Source organism: Papio anubis, chromosome 2, assembly GCF_008728515.1.
Source record: "Papio anubis isolate 15944 chromosome 2, Panubis1.0, whole genome shotgun sequence".
Taxonomy (NCBI): Eukaryota; Metazoa; Chordata; class Mammalia; order Primates; family Cercopithecidae; genus Papio; species Papio anubis.
Window position 1 is genome coordinate 81,748,052 of NC_044977.1, and position 13,684 is coordinate 81,761,735.

Genomic DNA, 13,684 nt, shown 5'->3' on the forward strand with positions numbered 1-13,684 from the left:
CAAGCATTAATCCTTTAGTTACTGGGCTGTGGAGAGAAGGAGGGGGTCTTCGGGACGGAGTCCATCTGGCAGGAGGGGCTCTCACAGGGTTGATGGCAGTGGACACTTGCCAGCTGGTATTAAAGTATTATTTTGACAACTGCCATAGCCAGACCATTACATATGAGCTAAATAACAGCACTGCTTACCTTAAGGAGTTTATACTCTAGCTGGGATATATCTTGAACCATTATTTTCTCACCCCATGGTGTACACATGTGTGCGTGCACACACACACACACACACACACCCACACACCACTGACTTAAACACTGCAGACAACAAATAGCTTTTTTTTTTTTTTTTGAGATGGAGTTTCGCTCTTATTGCCCAGGCTAGAGTACAATGGCATGATTTTGGTTCACTGCAACCTCTGCCTCCTGGGTTCAAGTGATTCTCCTGCCTCAGCCTCCCAAGTAGCTGGGATTATAGGCATGCACCACCATGCTTGGCTAATTTTTGCATTTTTAGTAGAGACAGGGTTTTGCCATGTTGGTCAGACTGGTCTCAAACTCCTGACCTCAGGTGATCCACCCACCTTGGCCTCCCAAAGTGCTGGGATTACAGGCGTGAGCCACCACACCCAGCCTTAAAATAGCTATTTTCTTAAGAACAGTGGTGCTGTCCTCTACCTTCCCCAGGCCAGCCTCCAATGTGCCTGTATTCTTTCTCTCCACTTTCCAACCTACTTGAAACTGCTCCAAGCAAAAGAAAACAAGGGCCATGTTTCAAAAGCCCACCAGTCCCCAACACACACACACACACACACACACACACACACACGACATCAAAAAGCCTTGATCAGACCCAGTGTGAGCTAGAAGAAAAGTCAGCCTGCTGGGAAGCACATCCTGCCTCAAGTTTATTCCAGCCATCTTGCCAAGCTTCCAGGATGACTTCTGGAGTAGAAAACCAGAAACCAGGAGAACATATCTTTGTGTCTTTGTAGGCGCACTGCTACTATGTCACTGTGAAGGGTTTCACAGAAGCTCTGGAGAAACTAGAAAATGAATCAGCGATTCAGCAGGTGCTCAAGCGCCTCTGTGACCTCCATGCCATACACGGAATCTTGACTAACTCAGGTGACTTTCTCCATGATGCCTTCCTGTCTGGTGCCCAAGTGGACATGGCAAGAACAGCCTACCTGGACCTGCTCTGCCTGATCCGGTGAGTGGCACAGCCTTCAAACCATGTTAGCCTTCAGAGAATAACCCTACCCCCTTGTTCACAAGTCACTTCCAACTCCAAAACCTTGCTAATGGACAGAGCAGCAACAGCCCTGGAGAGGTTTACACCCTATTATCATTACACCAGCACAAAGCATTATGAATTAATGAAAGAAAAAAATGGGAAAAACACTTAAGAATAAATGAGCTGCCTCAGTTGAACTCTTCACATTGTCAAGGAAATAGGAATAGTATCTAAGGAAAATGAATAAAATGAAGTATGCTACACATGAATGATACGTTGCTAATGTGCTAATAATAGTCTCAAACATAGCTAACTTTTTTTTTCTTTTTTTTTTTTTGAGACGGGGTCTTGCTGTGTCGCCCAGGCTAAAGTACAGTAGTACAATCTCATCTCACTGCAACCTCTGCCTCTGGGTTCAAGTGATTCTCCTGCTTCAGCCTCCCAAGTAGCTGGGATTACAGGTGCCCGCCATCATGCCCAGCTAATTTTTGTATTTTTAGTAGAGATGGGGTTTCATCACATTGACCAGGCTGGTCTCGAACTCCTGACCTCAAGTGATCCACGTGCCTTGGCCTCCCAAAGTGCTGGGATTACAGGTGTGATCCAACGTGCCCAGGCATAGCTAACCTTTAAAGAGCACTTATGTGACAGGCCCTGTGCCAAAGGCTTCTACATACATCTCATTTAATCCTTATAGCCCTTTGAAATGGGTACTATTAATCTCCTCATTTTATTGGAAAGGAAATTCAGGCTGATGGGAGTTGCCCAGTGTCAATCAGCCAGAGGAGGCACCGGGTACAATCTCAGGTCTGGCCCCTGGGCATGAGCTCTTCACCTGTATGTTAAGGTTAAGGTTGAGGCATTATATACTTCAAACACATCCTTGTCTTTGTTAAATGTGCCTCAGCAAATTCTTACCAAGTTTAGTAAACTTACCTTAATCCTCCCTCAGCTTCAAGATGAAAATTTTTTTAACTCTGTAATTCATATATTCATTTATAAAATAATAACACAAAGTTTTTAAATGCAGCATTAATGCAGGGTCAATGAAATACTAATGCAGTGCTTTCACACTGTTATTCTATAATCTAAACAATTGCTTTAAAAACATATCAAAACCAAAGCCCAACCTGATCAGAGTCCTAGAAAAAATAGAAATAAAAACAATAAAGAAAAAAAAGGCTGAGCAACATGGCAAAAGCCCACTTCTACAAAAAATACAAAAAATGAATTGGGCACACACCTGTAGTCCCAGCTACTCGGGAGGCTGAGGTAGGAGGATTGATTGATCCCAGAAGGTTAAGGTTGCAGTGAGCTTGATTGATCCCAGGAGGTTAAGGTTGCAGTGAGCTATGATTGCATCACTGCACTCCAGCCTAGGCAAGAAAGTGAGACCTTGTCTCAAAAAAAGCAAAGAAAAGAAAACATTCCAAATTATTTACCATTGTCCATAAGGTTAAAAAAAATGGACTAATTTGAGAATATAATCTTTTCGAGACCTCACTGGGCAGAAAATATGATGCCTATTGCATAGGGTTAGAGGTGACTCCTAGAATCTCCAACAATTCTCATATCAACAAGACTGACAAAAAGAAAAAAAGAGGCTGGGAGCAGTGGCTCACACGTGTAATCCCAGCACTTTGGGAGGCCAAGGTGGGAGGATTTCTTGAGGCAGAGTTTAAGACTAGCTTGGGCAACATAGTAAGACCCTGTCTCTAAAATTAAATATATGTATTTATTTAATATAAATATAAATATATATTCATATAATATATATTTATATATATTCATATAATATATAATATATATAAAAATATATATATATTAGGCATGGTGGCTAACACCTGTAATGCCAGCACTTTGGGAGGCCAAGGTGGGTGGATCACCTGAGGTCAGGAGTTCGAGGCCAGCCTGGCCAACATGGTAAAACCCTGTCTCTACTAAAAATGCAAAAAATTAGCTCAGTGTGGTGGCGGGCACCTGTAATCCTAACGACTCGGGAGGCTGAAGCAGGAGAATCGCTTGAACCCGGGAGGCAGAGGTTGCAGTGAGCCAAGATCGCACCACTGCACTACAGCCTTGGCGACAAGAGTGAGACTCCGTCTCAAGAAAAAAAAAAAAAAGTTCAGTTAAATCATCAAAAACTGTCAAAAATACATTTGACACAATTATGTCCCAGGTATTAAACTTTCCCTAATACAGGGAATCCAGTGGTGAAAACTATTAAGAGCATAATTAAGTACTGCACAGTTCAAGCCCAAGGGTGTCTATCTGTCTGAAACCTTCAGAATTTAAAAGCACTTGAAAATAATTGTTCTAGCCCTGGTTGTCGGTGATGATAAAATACAAAAGATCACCTTAACACCCTGTAAGCATGTTTTTTAAATTTGCAAACAGCATTTCTAAGTGCTTGCCTTGGCTTCAGCAACTTACAATTCAAGACAAGACAGACAGCCCTGATGCAAGCTGCCAACTTACTCATGCATCAAACCCAGAAATTGATTTACTTCCATGATGGTTCCTAAGTAGCCTTACTACTGCAGGGTAATTCGGCACATAACAGATTCTATGCATATCACTGTTTGGTGTCACAGTTCCCTGCCTTGATTAGTCACTATCTCCCTAAGATTTCTGAGACGAAAACTGAAGGGCGGCAAAGTATGCTAAGGATGCCAAGAACAAGCTCTCTGTAATGTTAACTGACCCAGTCTTTAGTTGTTTAAGCGGTCATAAAACCTCAGTTGGGGGTACTTCTAGGTAAAGATGACAGATTAAACATATGCATTTACTTTTGTTCTTTCCTGAAACCCTACTAAAACATCAGTGAATGGACTGAAATTGTTTTAAAGGCATAAACCCACAAAGAGAAAGAGATGTTGTCTCTATGTTGTCCAGACTGGTCTTGAACTCCTGGGCTCAAGGGATCCTCCTACCTCAGCCTCCCAAAGTGCTGGGATTACACGCATGAGCTAACACACCTAGCCTCTGTGAGTAATTTTAAGACTTTCCTTGACTCTGCCCTGGCAGAAGGGTAAATAGAGGGTCTGTGGACTAGGGAGCATCAGGTATAGTTGATAATAAGGCTACCCTTCAGAAAACAGGGTTCTTTATAGGCCAAATGTGGACACCTCCCTCCCCCAGACCTTTTTTCCCACTGGTTCCTAAAAAACTGGCAGCCAGACTAGTACCCTGCAAGAAGATAATAAGATGATCCTTCTCTGGAGAATCTGGCCAGCCCAAGGAGAAGGAGCTAAAGACACTGACATCAGAGTTCCCCAATGGTCCACCCACTTCACTCCATAGTGAACCCCACATTAGCAAGCATAGCCACAGGTTTGTAATCAGCTAGTTAATGCCTTGCTCTTAGCTATGATCAGACACTCAGGGATCAATAAACACCTGAAGAATGCCCCTAACATAAAAGATGGAGACTAAAACAAGCAAGAACAAGGCAATTCAGAGGACATAAGAGGATCCACAGGGAGAAGAAAACTTAAAAAAAAAAAAAAACAGTGATAGAGAAAGTATTGCAACCACAAAATAAAAAAAAAACCTGAATGCCATTATTTAAAACTAATATTCAGAGAACCTTAAAAAAGAGCTCCTCAAAATTAAAAAATGATAGTGGAAATGAAAACTCAATGTAAGGACTGGGAGATAAGGTTGCAGAAATCTCACAGCAAGAAAGCAAAAAGACAAAAAAAAGGAGGACTTTTAAAAAGTAAGAGGACCAGTCTTAGCTGTTCATCATCTGAAGAATAGGTCTAGAAAGAAGACAGAGAAAACAGAAGGAAGCGAATCATTAATAAAATAATTCAAGAAAACATTCCTCAAGTGAAGGATACGAGTTTCAGATGAAAAAGGGTCACAGATGCCTACACACTAGAGGAGAGGAGACAGGCACACACATGCACAAAATAAGTCACACTGTATACCATGTGAAATGATAATAGCTACGATGAAGGAAACGATAGTAGGAAGTGGGGGAAAGAATGCCGGGGGTCAGTAGGGAGGATGGGGAGCTACAATTTTAAGTAGGCCAGAGAAGACCTCCCTGGGAGGGTGACATTTAAGGAAAGACCTGGGAGAAGGTAGGGAGAAGCTGTTGTAGCTGCTAGGGAAAGAACATTACAGGCAGAACATAAGTACAGTCATGCATCACTTAATGACGGGAGGATCCGTTCTGAGAAATGTGTCTTCAGGTGAGTCTGTCATCATGTGAACATCACAGAGTGTACTTACACAAGCCTAAATGGTATAGCCTATTGCTCGTAGGCTCACACTGCAAAGCACGGTGCTGTACTGAATACTGTAGGCAATTCTAATGTAAGTCATGAAGCAATAGGAATTTTTCAGCTTTATCATAATGTCATGGGACCACCATGATATACATGGTCCATCATTGACCAAAACATCATTATGCAGTGCATGATGGTACAAATGTTGGAGACCAGAGTGTGCTTGGCATATCCATCCACACAGAAGAGGCCACAGGGGCAGGAAGGGCATGACTGCAGTGGAAAATGAGGGCAGAGGTCAGAGAGTTAAGGGAGTACAGCAGGGGATGGGAAGAAAGAGTAAGGTAGATCATTGCAAAGACTTAAGAGAATGCGAAGGTTTTGAGCACTGGATAGAATGGGAGGGTTTTGAGCATTGGATAGACACAACCTGAAAGAATCTGATGTATATTTTTAAAGGCTCACTCCAGCTGCTATATTAAGAACTAAGAGCGAAAAGCAGGGAGATCAGCTGGATGGCTCATGCAATCATCCAAGTGAGGGATGATAGTGGATTGGAGCAGTGATAGCGCTGGAAGTGGTGGGAAGTGGTTGAAGTTTGAATGTATCTTGAAGGCAGAACAGGATTTGCTGACAGATTAGATGTACGGTAAGAAAGAAAAGAAGAATCAAGGTTTTTGGTCAGAAGGACAGAGCTGCTATTTACCATAAATGGGGAAGACTACAGGAGGGCCAGGTGGCAGGGTGGACAGGAAAGAGCTAGCAGCCCAGGAGTTTGGGTTCAGACACATTACCTTTGAAGAGCCTGTCAGAAATCCAAGTACAGATGTTGGTAAGCAGGGGACACTGGAGGAATAAATTTGGAAGTCATTGGCATATGATTGATATTTAAAGCCATGAGAAGAATATCACAAGGAGTGCATGAAGAGAAAAGGCCCAAGTACTGAGTCTTGAGACCCTCGAAAGATAGTAAGGAAGTAACCGCAGCAAAAGCTATTTCTGTGGAATGGTGGGAGTAAAAACATGAATAGATCCAGTTCAGGAGAGAATGTGAAAATTGGAAATCATAAGCATAAACACGCGTAACGCTTTCAGAGAGTTTTGTCCTAAAGGGGGGCCGAGATGATGGAGAAGGAAATAGAGTCAAAAGCTTGTGTTTAAGATGGGAGAAATGACTGTCTGTTTGTATACTGATGGAAATGATCCAGTACAGAGGGGATTTTTTTTTTCCTTGTACCTTTCTTTGAACTTGATCTTGGGTTCCCATTAGGCCTTATGTTTAAGAGCAAGTTCTTTGAAGAGATCCTTGTTGATGATAGTTTGTCCGAGAGCATATCCACAGAGTACCTTGTGGGCATGAGGTGATTGTAGTTATAAGCTTTTGCAAAAGACTTAATCCTTGACCTCTTGGAGATCTTCTTGCCTATGGCAGCTGTCTCTTTGTGAGGATAGCAGTTAATTCCAGCTACCAAAGCATGATTGTAAGAATGGACCTAGGTGCCATCATCAATGTTCTTCATGATGATGGCTTTGTGTCCAGAGTAGCATCCAGCCAGGACCAGCACCACATTCCCAGGTTTCATGAACTTGCCCATTTTGACAGCAACCAGCCAGGCCTACAGTAAAAAGAAAGAAGGACATTTCCACTAACCTTTTACCCCTGAGAGAGGAATTTTGATGTTGTAGGGGAAAGGCAGGAGAATTTTGTTTCTCCAGTAGGCAAGAGGAAAAGACCTCTAGTAGACAAGGAGGGACTGAGGCCTGAGCTGACAGCCTGAAGAGAGAAGGCATTGTATGTATAAATGCAAGGGTGGGAACTTATACAGATTCTCTTACTGCTTCCACTTCATCAGTGAGATATGATGTAAAGCCATCCAGGCAAGAGAGATGGGAAAGGTGGATAGTGTCAATCTGAGGATCAAAGAGATGGTATGAAATAACTACCTAAGAAAAGGAAAGAGTAAATGAACAATGAGTAAATGCAGCAATGTAATACGATTGTTGAGCTGCAATTAGGGCCCACTTGAGCCATCATTACACCAGTTATGATTGTTTTTTCCAGTCATGTATAGCTACAAAGGTGGTAGCACAAAGTGGGTGGAAAATTAAAGACAAAGAGGTATGCATTTTGCTAAACAGGTATGACAAAGCAAGAAAAACTGTTGAGTGTGTGTGTGTGTGTGTGTGTGTGTGTATTTTTTTAGAGAGAGTCTTGCTCTGTTGCCCAAGCTGGAGTGCAGTGGCACAATCTCAGCTCACTGCAACCTCTGCCTCCCGGGTTCAAGCAGTTCTCCCACCTCAGCCTTCCCGGAAGCTGAGACTACAGGCACACACCACCACGCCTGGCTAATTTTTGTATTTTTAGTACAGACAGGGTTCTGCCATGTTGGCCAGCTGGTCTCGAACTCCTGACCTCAGCCGATCCATCTGCCTCAGTCTCCCAAAATGCTGGGACTACAGGCGTGAGCCATCACACCTGGCCTGTTGAATATATTTTTGAGAGAGTAATAGGGCATGGAATTTCAGGTGGATAAGGAATGAAGTGAGTCCACAAGGCGGCAAGGGGGACATTAAATTGGTGGTAGGGCTCATATGATGTTGGGGATCATCAAGAAAGGATTACACTGGATACAGTATCCCAGTTACCTCCAATGCTTTAATGATGCACAGTCATCGTGATGTCAATACTAAATACTGGTCTGGCCAAAATTATAACTATATTGGGAGGCCTGATGGCCAGGAGGAGGAAGAATGGGAACAGGGGGAGGTAGGAGGGAAGAGAGGGGTGATAAATATAAATCTTTACCTTTTGAATGAAGAATCAACAGATGATATCTCAAACTGAACCATAAACAAGCAGCAATATAAACAAGATATTTTGACATTTGGATAAATACGGAAATATCAGCTAAAAGACTGAAATTGTCGGCCGGGCATGGTGGCTCACACTTGTAATCTCAGCACTTTGGGAGGTCGAGGTGGGCAGATCACCTGAGGTCAGGAGTTCGAGACCAGCCTGGCCAACATGGTAAAACCCCATCTCTACTAAAAATACAAAATTTAGCCGGGCATGGTGGTAGGCACCTGTAATCCCAACTACTCGGGAGGCTAAGGCAGGAGAATGGCTCGAGCCTGGGTGGTGGAGGTTGCAGTAAGCCGAGATTGCGCCATTGCAGTCCAGCCTGGGCGACTGAGCGAGACTATCTCAAAAAAAAAAAAAAAGATTGAAATTGCTTCTGAGGAGAAAGAAGTGGAAATCAGGCAGGAATATGCTGGTTATTTATTTATTTATTTTGGGACAGGAGTCTCGCTCTGTCGCCCAGGCTGGAGTGCAGTGGCATGATCTCCACTCACTGCAACCTCCGCCTCCTGGGTTCAAGTGATTCTCCTGCCTCAGCCTCCTGAGTAGCTGGGACTACAGGCACATGCCACTACGCCTGGCTAATTTTTTGTATTTTTAGTAGAGACAGGGTTTCACCATGTTAGCCAGGATGGTCTCGATCTCCTGACCTCATGATCCGCTTGCTTCAGCCTCCCATAGAGCTGGGATTACAGGCGTGAGCCACCGCGCACGGCCGGATATGCTGTTTTTTAAACAAGCCTTAAGGAACTCTTTGACTCATTCATTATACTATGCATATATAACTGATTAAAAACTAAAAACTAAAAAAAAAAAAAAAAAAAAAAAAAAGCTGAATTGTTTGAAAAGCAAATAATCATGCAACCTCTAATTAGGTATTGTTATTCACCATCCAAGACTAGTTTGATTCATAAGAGCAATCTAAAATACTTACAAACTCTTGTTTCCTATCCCAGGAAGGATGCCATCCTGTTAACTGATGCTTTTGACTTCACCGATGAGTGTTTAAATTCAGCACTTGGCTGTTATGATGGAAATGTTTATGAACGCCTGTTCCAGTGGGCTCAGAAGTCACCAACCAATACTCAGGTAGTTGAGTGGAACACATTATAAATTATGTAAGAAAGCAGAGAACAGGCAGTGAATACACCTGCATGTTCTCCTATTTTAACTGATTCCCATTAGGTTGGCAATCACTTGGCGTAGCATGTCTGTTTAAAATATTTTTAGAGGCCGGGCGCGGTGGCTCACGCCTGTAATCCCAGCACTTTAGGAGGCCGAGGCGGGCGGATCACGAGGTCAGGAGATCAAGACCATCCTGGCTAACACGGTGAAACCCTGTCTCTACTAAAAATACAAAAAACAAAAAAATGAGCCGGGCGTGGTGACGAGCGCCTGTAGTCCAGCTACTCGGGAGGCTGAGGCAGGAGAATGGCGTGAACCCGGGAGGCAGAGCTTGCAGTAAGCCGAGATCACGCCATTGCACTCCAGCCTGGGTGACACAGCAAGACTCCGTCTCAAAAAATAAAATAAAATAAAATAAAATAAAATATTTTTAGAGAACACACAAAAGAAACCAGGAGTGGCAGTATGGCGTGGCAGGAACTCTGAGCTTGGATTGTAATCAGCAAAATGCACTGCTTGGAACTTGGTAAAGGGAATTAAGAGGAAGGCCCAAGCTCTAAATCATGGCTTGACAGACCCAAGGGCATACACACAGAGTGGTAAACTGGCTTTTAAGTAACAAAAAGAAGGAGATAAATCACTGCAGTGATTTAACCACCTTATTTTCAGCCTTTTAACTTTCAGTTTTGTGTAGATAAAAGTGGGTATTCGGAAGTGGTAGGAAGCTTGAGGGATGTCTCTCTCAGACCTGATTGCCTGCTAGAGATGATACCCTCTCCTCTTCACTCTAAGGAATACAATCCAAGGAGCAAAGAGAGCTGCTGCACTGCCATCAGTAGCCCAGGAAAGCCATATAAGTGACAATTACAAGGGTCATGAAAAAAAATCCCCAGCCATCCTAGGAGAGCACACCAGAACTCTACATCATTAACAGTGAGAAGACGGGGAGGACTCATAAGGTCCCAACACTCTAGGGCCAGGGTATGCTCACAGCTCTCTGCTTATGAGCCTGTTTGAGAAAAGTTGTAAATGTCAGTGAATATGTTAACAGGAGTGAGGAAATAAACCCTGTAGTTAGAATATGAGGAACCAATATTTAATAGCAGATTTTACATAAATGATCAAAACAAATAGTCGATAGGTACACAACAGATTATTTTAAATTTTATAGTGCCAATACATTATTCAGGTGGTGAAGCTTTCTTTTTTACCTCTTTGATCCAATTTCAGAAAAGGTGTCTTAACACCACATCAAATTGGCAACTCTCAGGCTTTCATTCACACCTAGCATGGTGTTAGACTTGTTCTTAACAATTTGCAGCCTGTCATACCACATGGCTTAATTTAACATGACTATCTAAAGTTACAACACAACTAACCCATCTTGGTCACTCCCTGTCCCCAGAAAGATATCCTTTTAACTCAAGGAAACATAAACAATATATGTTCGCTACTTTAGTACAGTTAACCTATTTCCAGTGTGTTTTTTCTAATGATTAGATCTCTCTACTTTCTAACATTTAAATCTTGGCATAAAAATACAGCAGTCCTCCCACTCCACACTAGCTCCCATGGTCTAAAGATAAATGTATGCCCTTTGGGGCTCCAGAGAAAAACCTGCCCTGCTATAACACGTGTCAGAAATGCTGACATATATAGCTTAAACCTGTTTTACTGGCAACACAGGAAACATTCTGGTTTCTCTGGAGAGAATGGAGGGGGCTTTCTTGTGTTTTAGTTTGGTTTTAATATTTATTTTAAAAGACTTTAATCTGGATACTACATGAGAACATGTTTATCTAAACAAGAGGAATGACTGACCCAGAGGCTCAACACATTTGGGAAAACATTGATGCACTTCATCCCATTCACTTCTATCTCCTCCCACTTGACTGTGAACAACAAAGGAGTCTTCACCTTCCCAGCTCCAGGATCTATCACGGAGTAGACACTCCACGTTTATGGAATAAATGAACATGGTTTTACGACCTACGTAGTGAGATGAAGGAATCTGCTGCATACACAGTGCCACAGACTCTTGTCACCCTAGCTTATATTACCTTCCTAAAAAGGTGACAGGTATAGCACTGTGGATCTTTCACGTATGATAATTTGGGAATGTGAAGTTACAAATGACCTTTGTGAACTGTTTCCAGTCAGTTAAAATGACATGAGGCTGCCTGCTAACGTACATGATCTTACATTTCTGGCTCCTTTTAGAGATCACCAAAATAGCACTTTTAAAGTGTATTTTTTAATCTGCTGTGGATAATTTTTTAATCCTACTCTTAAAATATGCTATAATTTTGAAGCTGCAATAAGAGACATTTTCCTCATTTGCACTAATAGAAAAAGGCACACTGCAGATATTTTATGTATTTTTACTTATTATTATTATTTTTTGAGACGGAGTCTCGCTCTGTCACCCTGGCTGAAGTGCAGTGGCACAATCGCGGCTCACGGCAACCCTCCGCCTCCCAGGTTCAAGCAATTCTCGTGCCTCCCAAGTAGCTGGGATTACAGGCACACACCACCACACCCAGCTAATTTTGTATTTTGTATTAGTAGAGACAGGGTTTCACCATGTTGGCTAGGCTGGTCTCAGCCTCTCAAAGTGCTGGGATTATAGGTGTGAGCCACCACGCCTGGCAGATATTTTAAATAAAAGAGCAGCTATGTTGAAACACCCCCTGTAGACATGAAAGTACAAACAAGAATATATTTCACTGACATTTTTCTACCAAAAGAAAAGTGCTATGCTAAGGTAAACATCTTAGAATCATAGGAGAAGCTCTCTTCTGTCTGGGACAGTGTTGAGATTTATCCCTGGATAGGATGATGTGCTTTCTTGGTTTAAGGGAGGAATCGTTGGGGATAATTTCAAAACAAAAATCCTGTTTTTCCCCAATTATTCTATTGTAAAAATCTGTCCAAGTAGGAGTTAGATGCATTAAATACATCTACTGATTCATTCATTCAATAATTCAACAAATATTTACTAAGTACATGCTTTGTGCCAAAAACTATTCCAGATACTGAAGATATACTGGAGAACAAGAGTCATAAACCCAGACTGAGTGCAGTGGCTCAAGCTTGTAATCCCAGCACTTTGGGAGGCTGAGGCAGGTGGATCACTTGAGGTTAGGAGTTTAAGACCAACCTGGCCAACATGGCGAAACCCCGTCTCTATTAAAAATACAAAAACTAGCCAGGTGTGGTGGTGCACACCTGTAATCCGAGGTACTCAGGAGGCTGAGGCACGAGAATCGCTTGAACCCAGGAGGCAGATGTTGCAGTGAGCCAAGATCACACCACTGCACTCCAGCCTGGGCAACAGAGCAATACCCTGTCTCCAACAACAACAAAAAAAGAGTCAAGCCCAATGTTCGAGGAGCTTACAGTTTTAGTGTAGACAGGCACATACACACAAAGTAAATATTATAAAAGATGAGACTAGAAACAAAGAATCAAGACGCTGAATTACAGCATAAAGATAACCTAGTCGGACCTAGAATACTGCTTATATGATCCCTATCTGGTTCCTTGCTTTGTGATTAATATTCAGTTTCAGAGAGCCTCAAAGAGTCAAGCCTTTTATTTGTATTAAATTCCAAAAGCAAGTGATAAGCTGTGTTTTTAATTGGCCACCTGCATCCACAATTTAAAATCTGCATGAGAAAAGGAAAGATGCCCTTTGGAAAAAATGTTTCTCCATATGTTCACACAAAATGAGTTTTAGAAATAATTTTTAAAATTAAGAATCTTACGTAATGTTACTTTTTGAAGCTAAAGACTTAATTTGAAAGTAAAAGTCATTAATCCTGGCAGAAATGTACTGTCTTAATAATGCGTTTCTTTCTACAAACAGGAGAACCCTGCCTATGAGGAATATATAAGACCACTATTACAAAGTTGGAGATCCAAGCTATGAAATAACCAACAGTATTCAAGAAGCAACCAGCACCATCATGTGATACTGGTACTATGGCATATATGCAACATTAAAATTTTAAATTAGATATTTATGTTTCAGAGTCATTATCTTTTAAATACAGTCTGAAGTGATATATGTGAAATAATATCTGTGATTTACTTCAAAATAATCCATAGGAGAAAAAAGCCAAAGTGAATAGTTGTTGAAGCTGGTCAATGGGCAGGTACATGGGTGTTCATTACACTATTCTCTCTACTTCTGAATGTGTTTCAAATTTCCGGTGGAAGGGTGGATCAT

At 42.0% G+C, this 13,684-nt stretch overlaps 1 protein-coding gene across 5 annotated transcripts in view; it reads left to right on the forward strand.

Moving 5' to 3' along the window:
- The window catches only part of ACOX2 (acyl-CoA oxidase 2), a 32,768-nt gene extending 19,294 nt beyond the window's left edge, over positions 1 to 13,474 (forward strand). For 4 of the 5 annotated variants that reach the window (XM_031663226.1, XM_031663227.1, XM_031663229.1 and 1 more), the window contains 3 exons: positions 989 to 1,206; positions 9,285 to 9,417; positions 13,322 to 13,474. In XM_031663226.1, the coding sequence (XP_031519086.1) occupies positions 989 to 1,206; positions 9,285 to 9,417; positions 13,322 to 13,384 (414 nt within the window). In that variant the 3' untranslated portion in view covers positions 13,385 to 13,474. The remainder of the gene's footprint in view (positions 1 to 988; positions 1,207 to 9,284; positions 9,418 to 13,321) is intronic. The other variant, XM_031663228.1, reaches the window with a different exon arrangement.
- Positions 13,475 to 13,684: the final 210 nt, after the last annotated feature.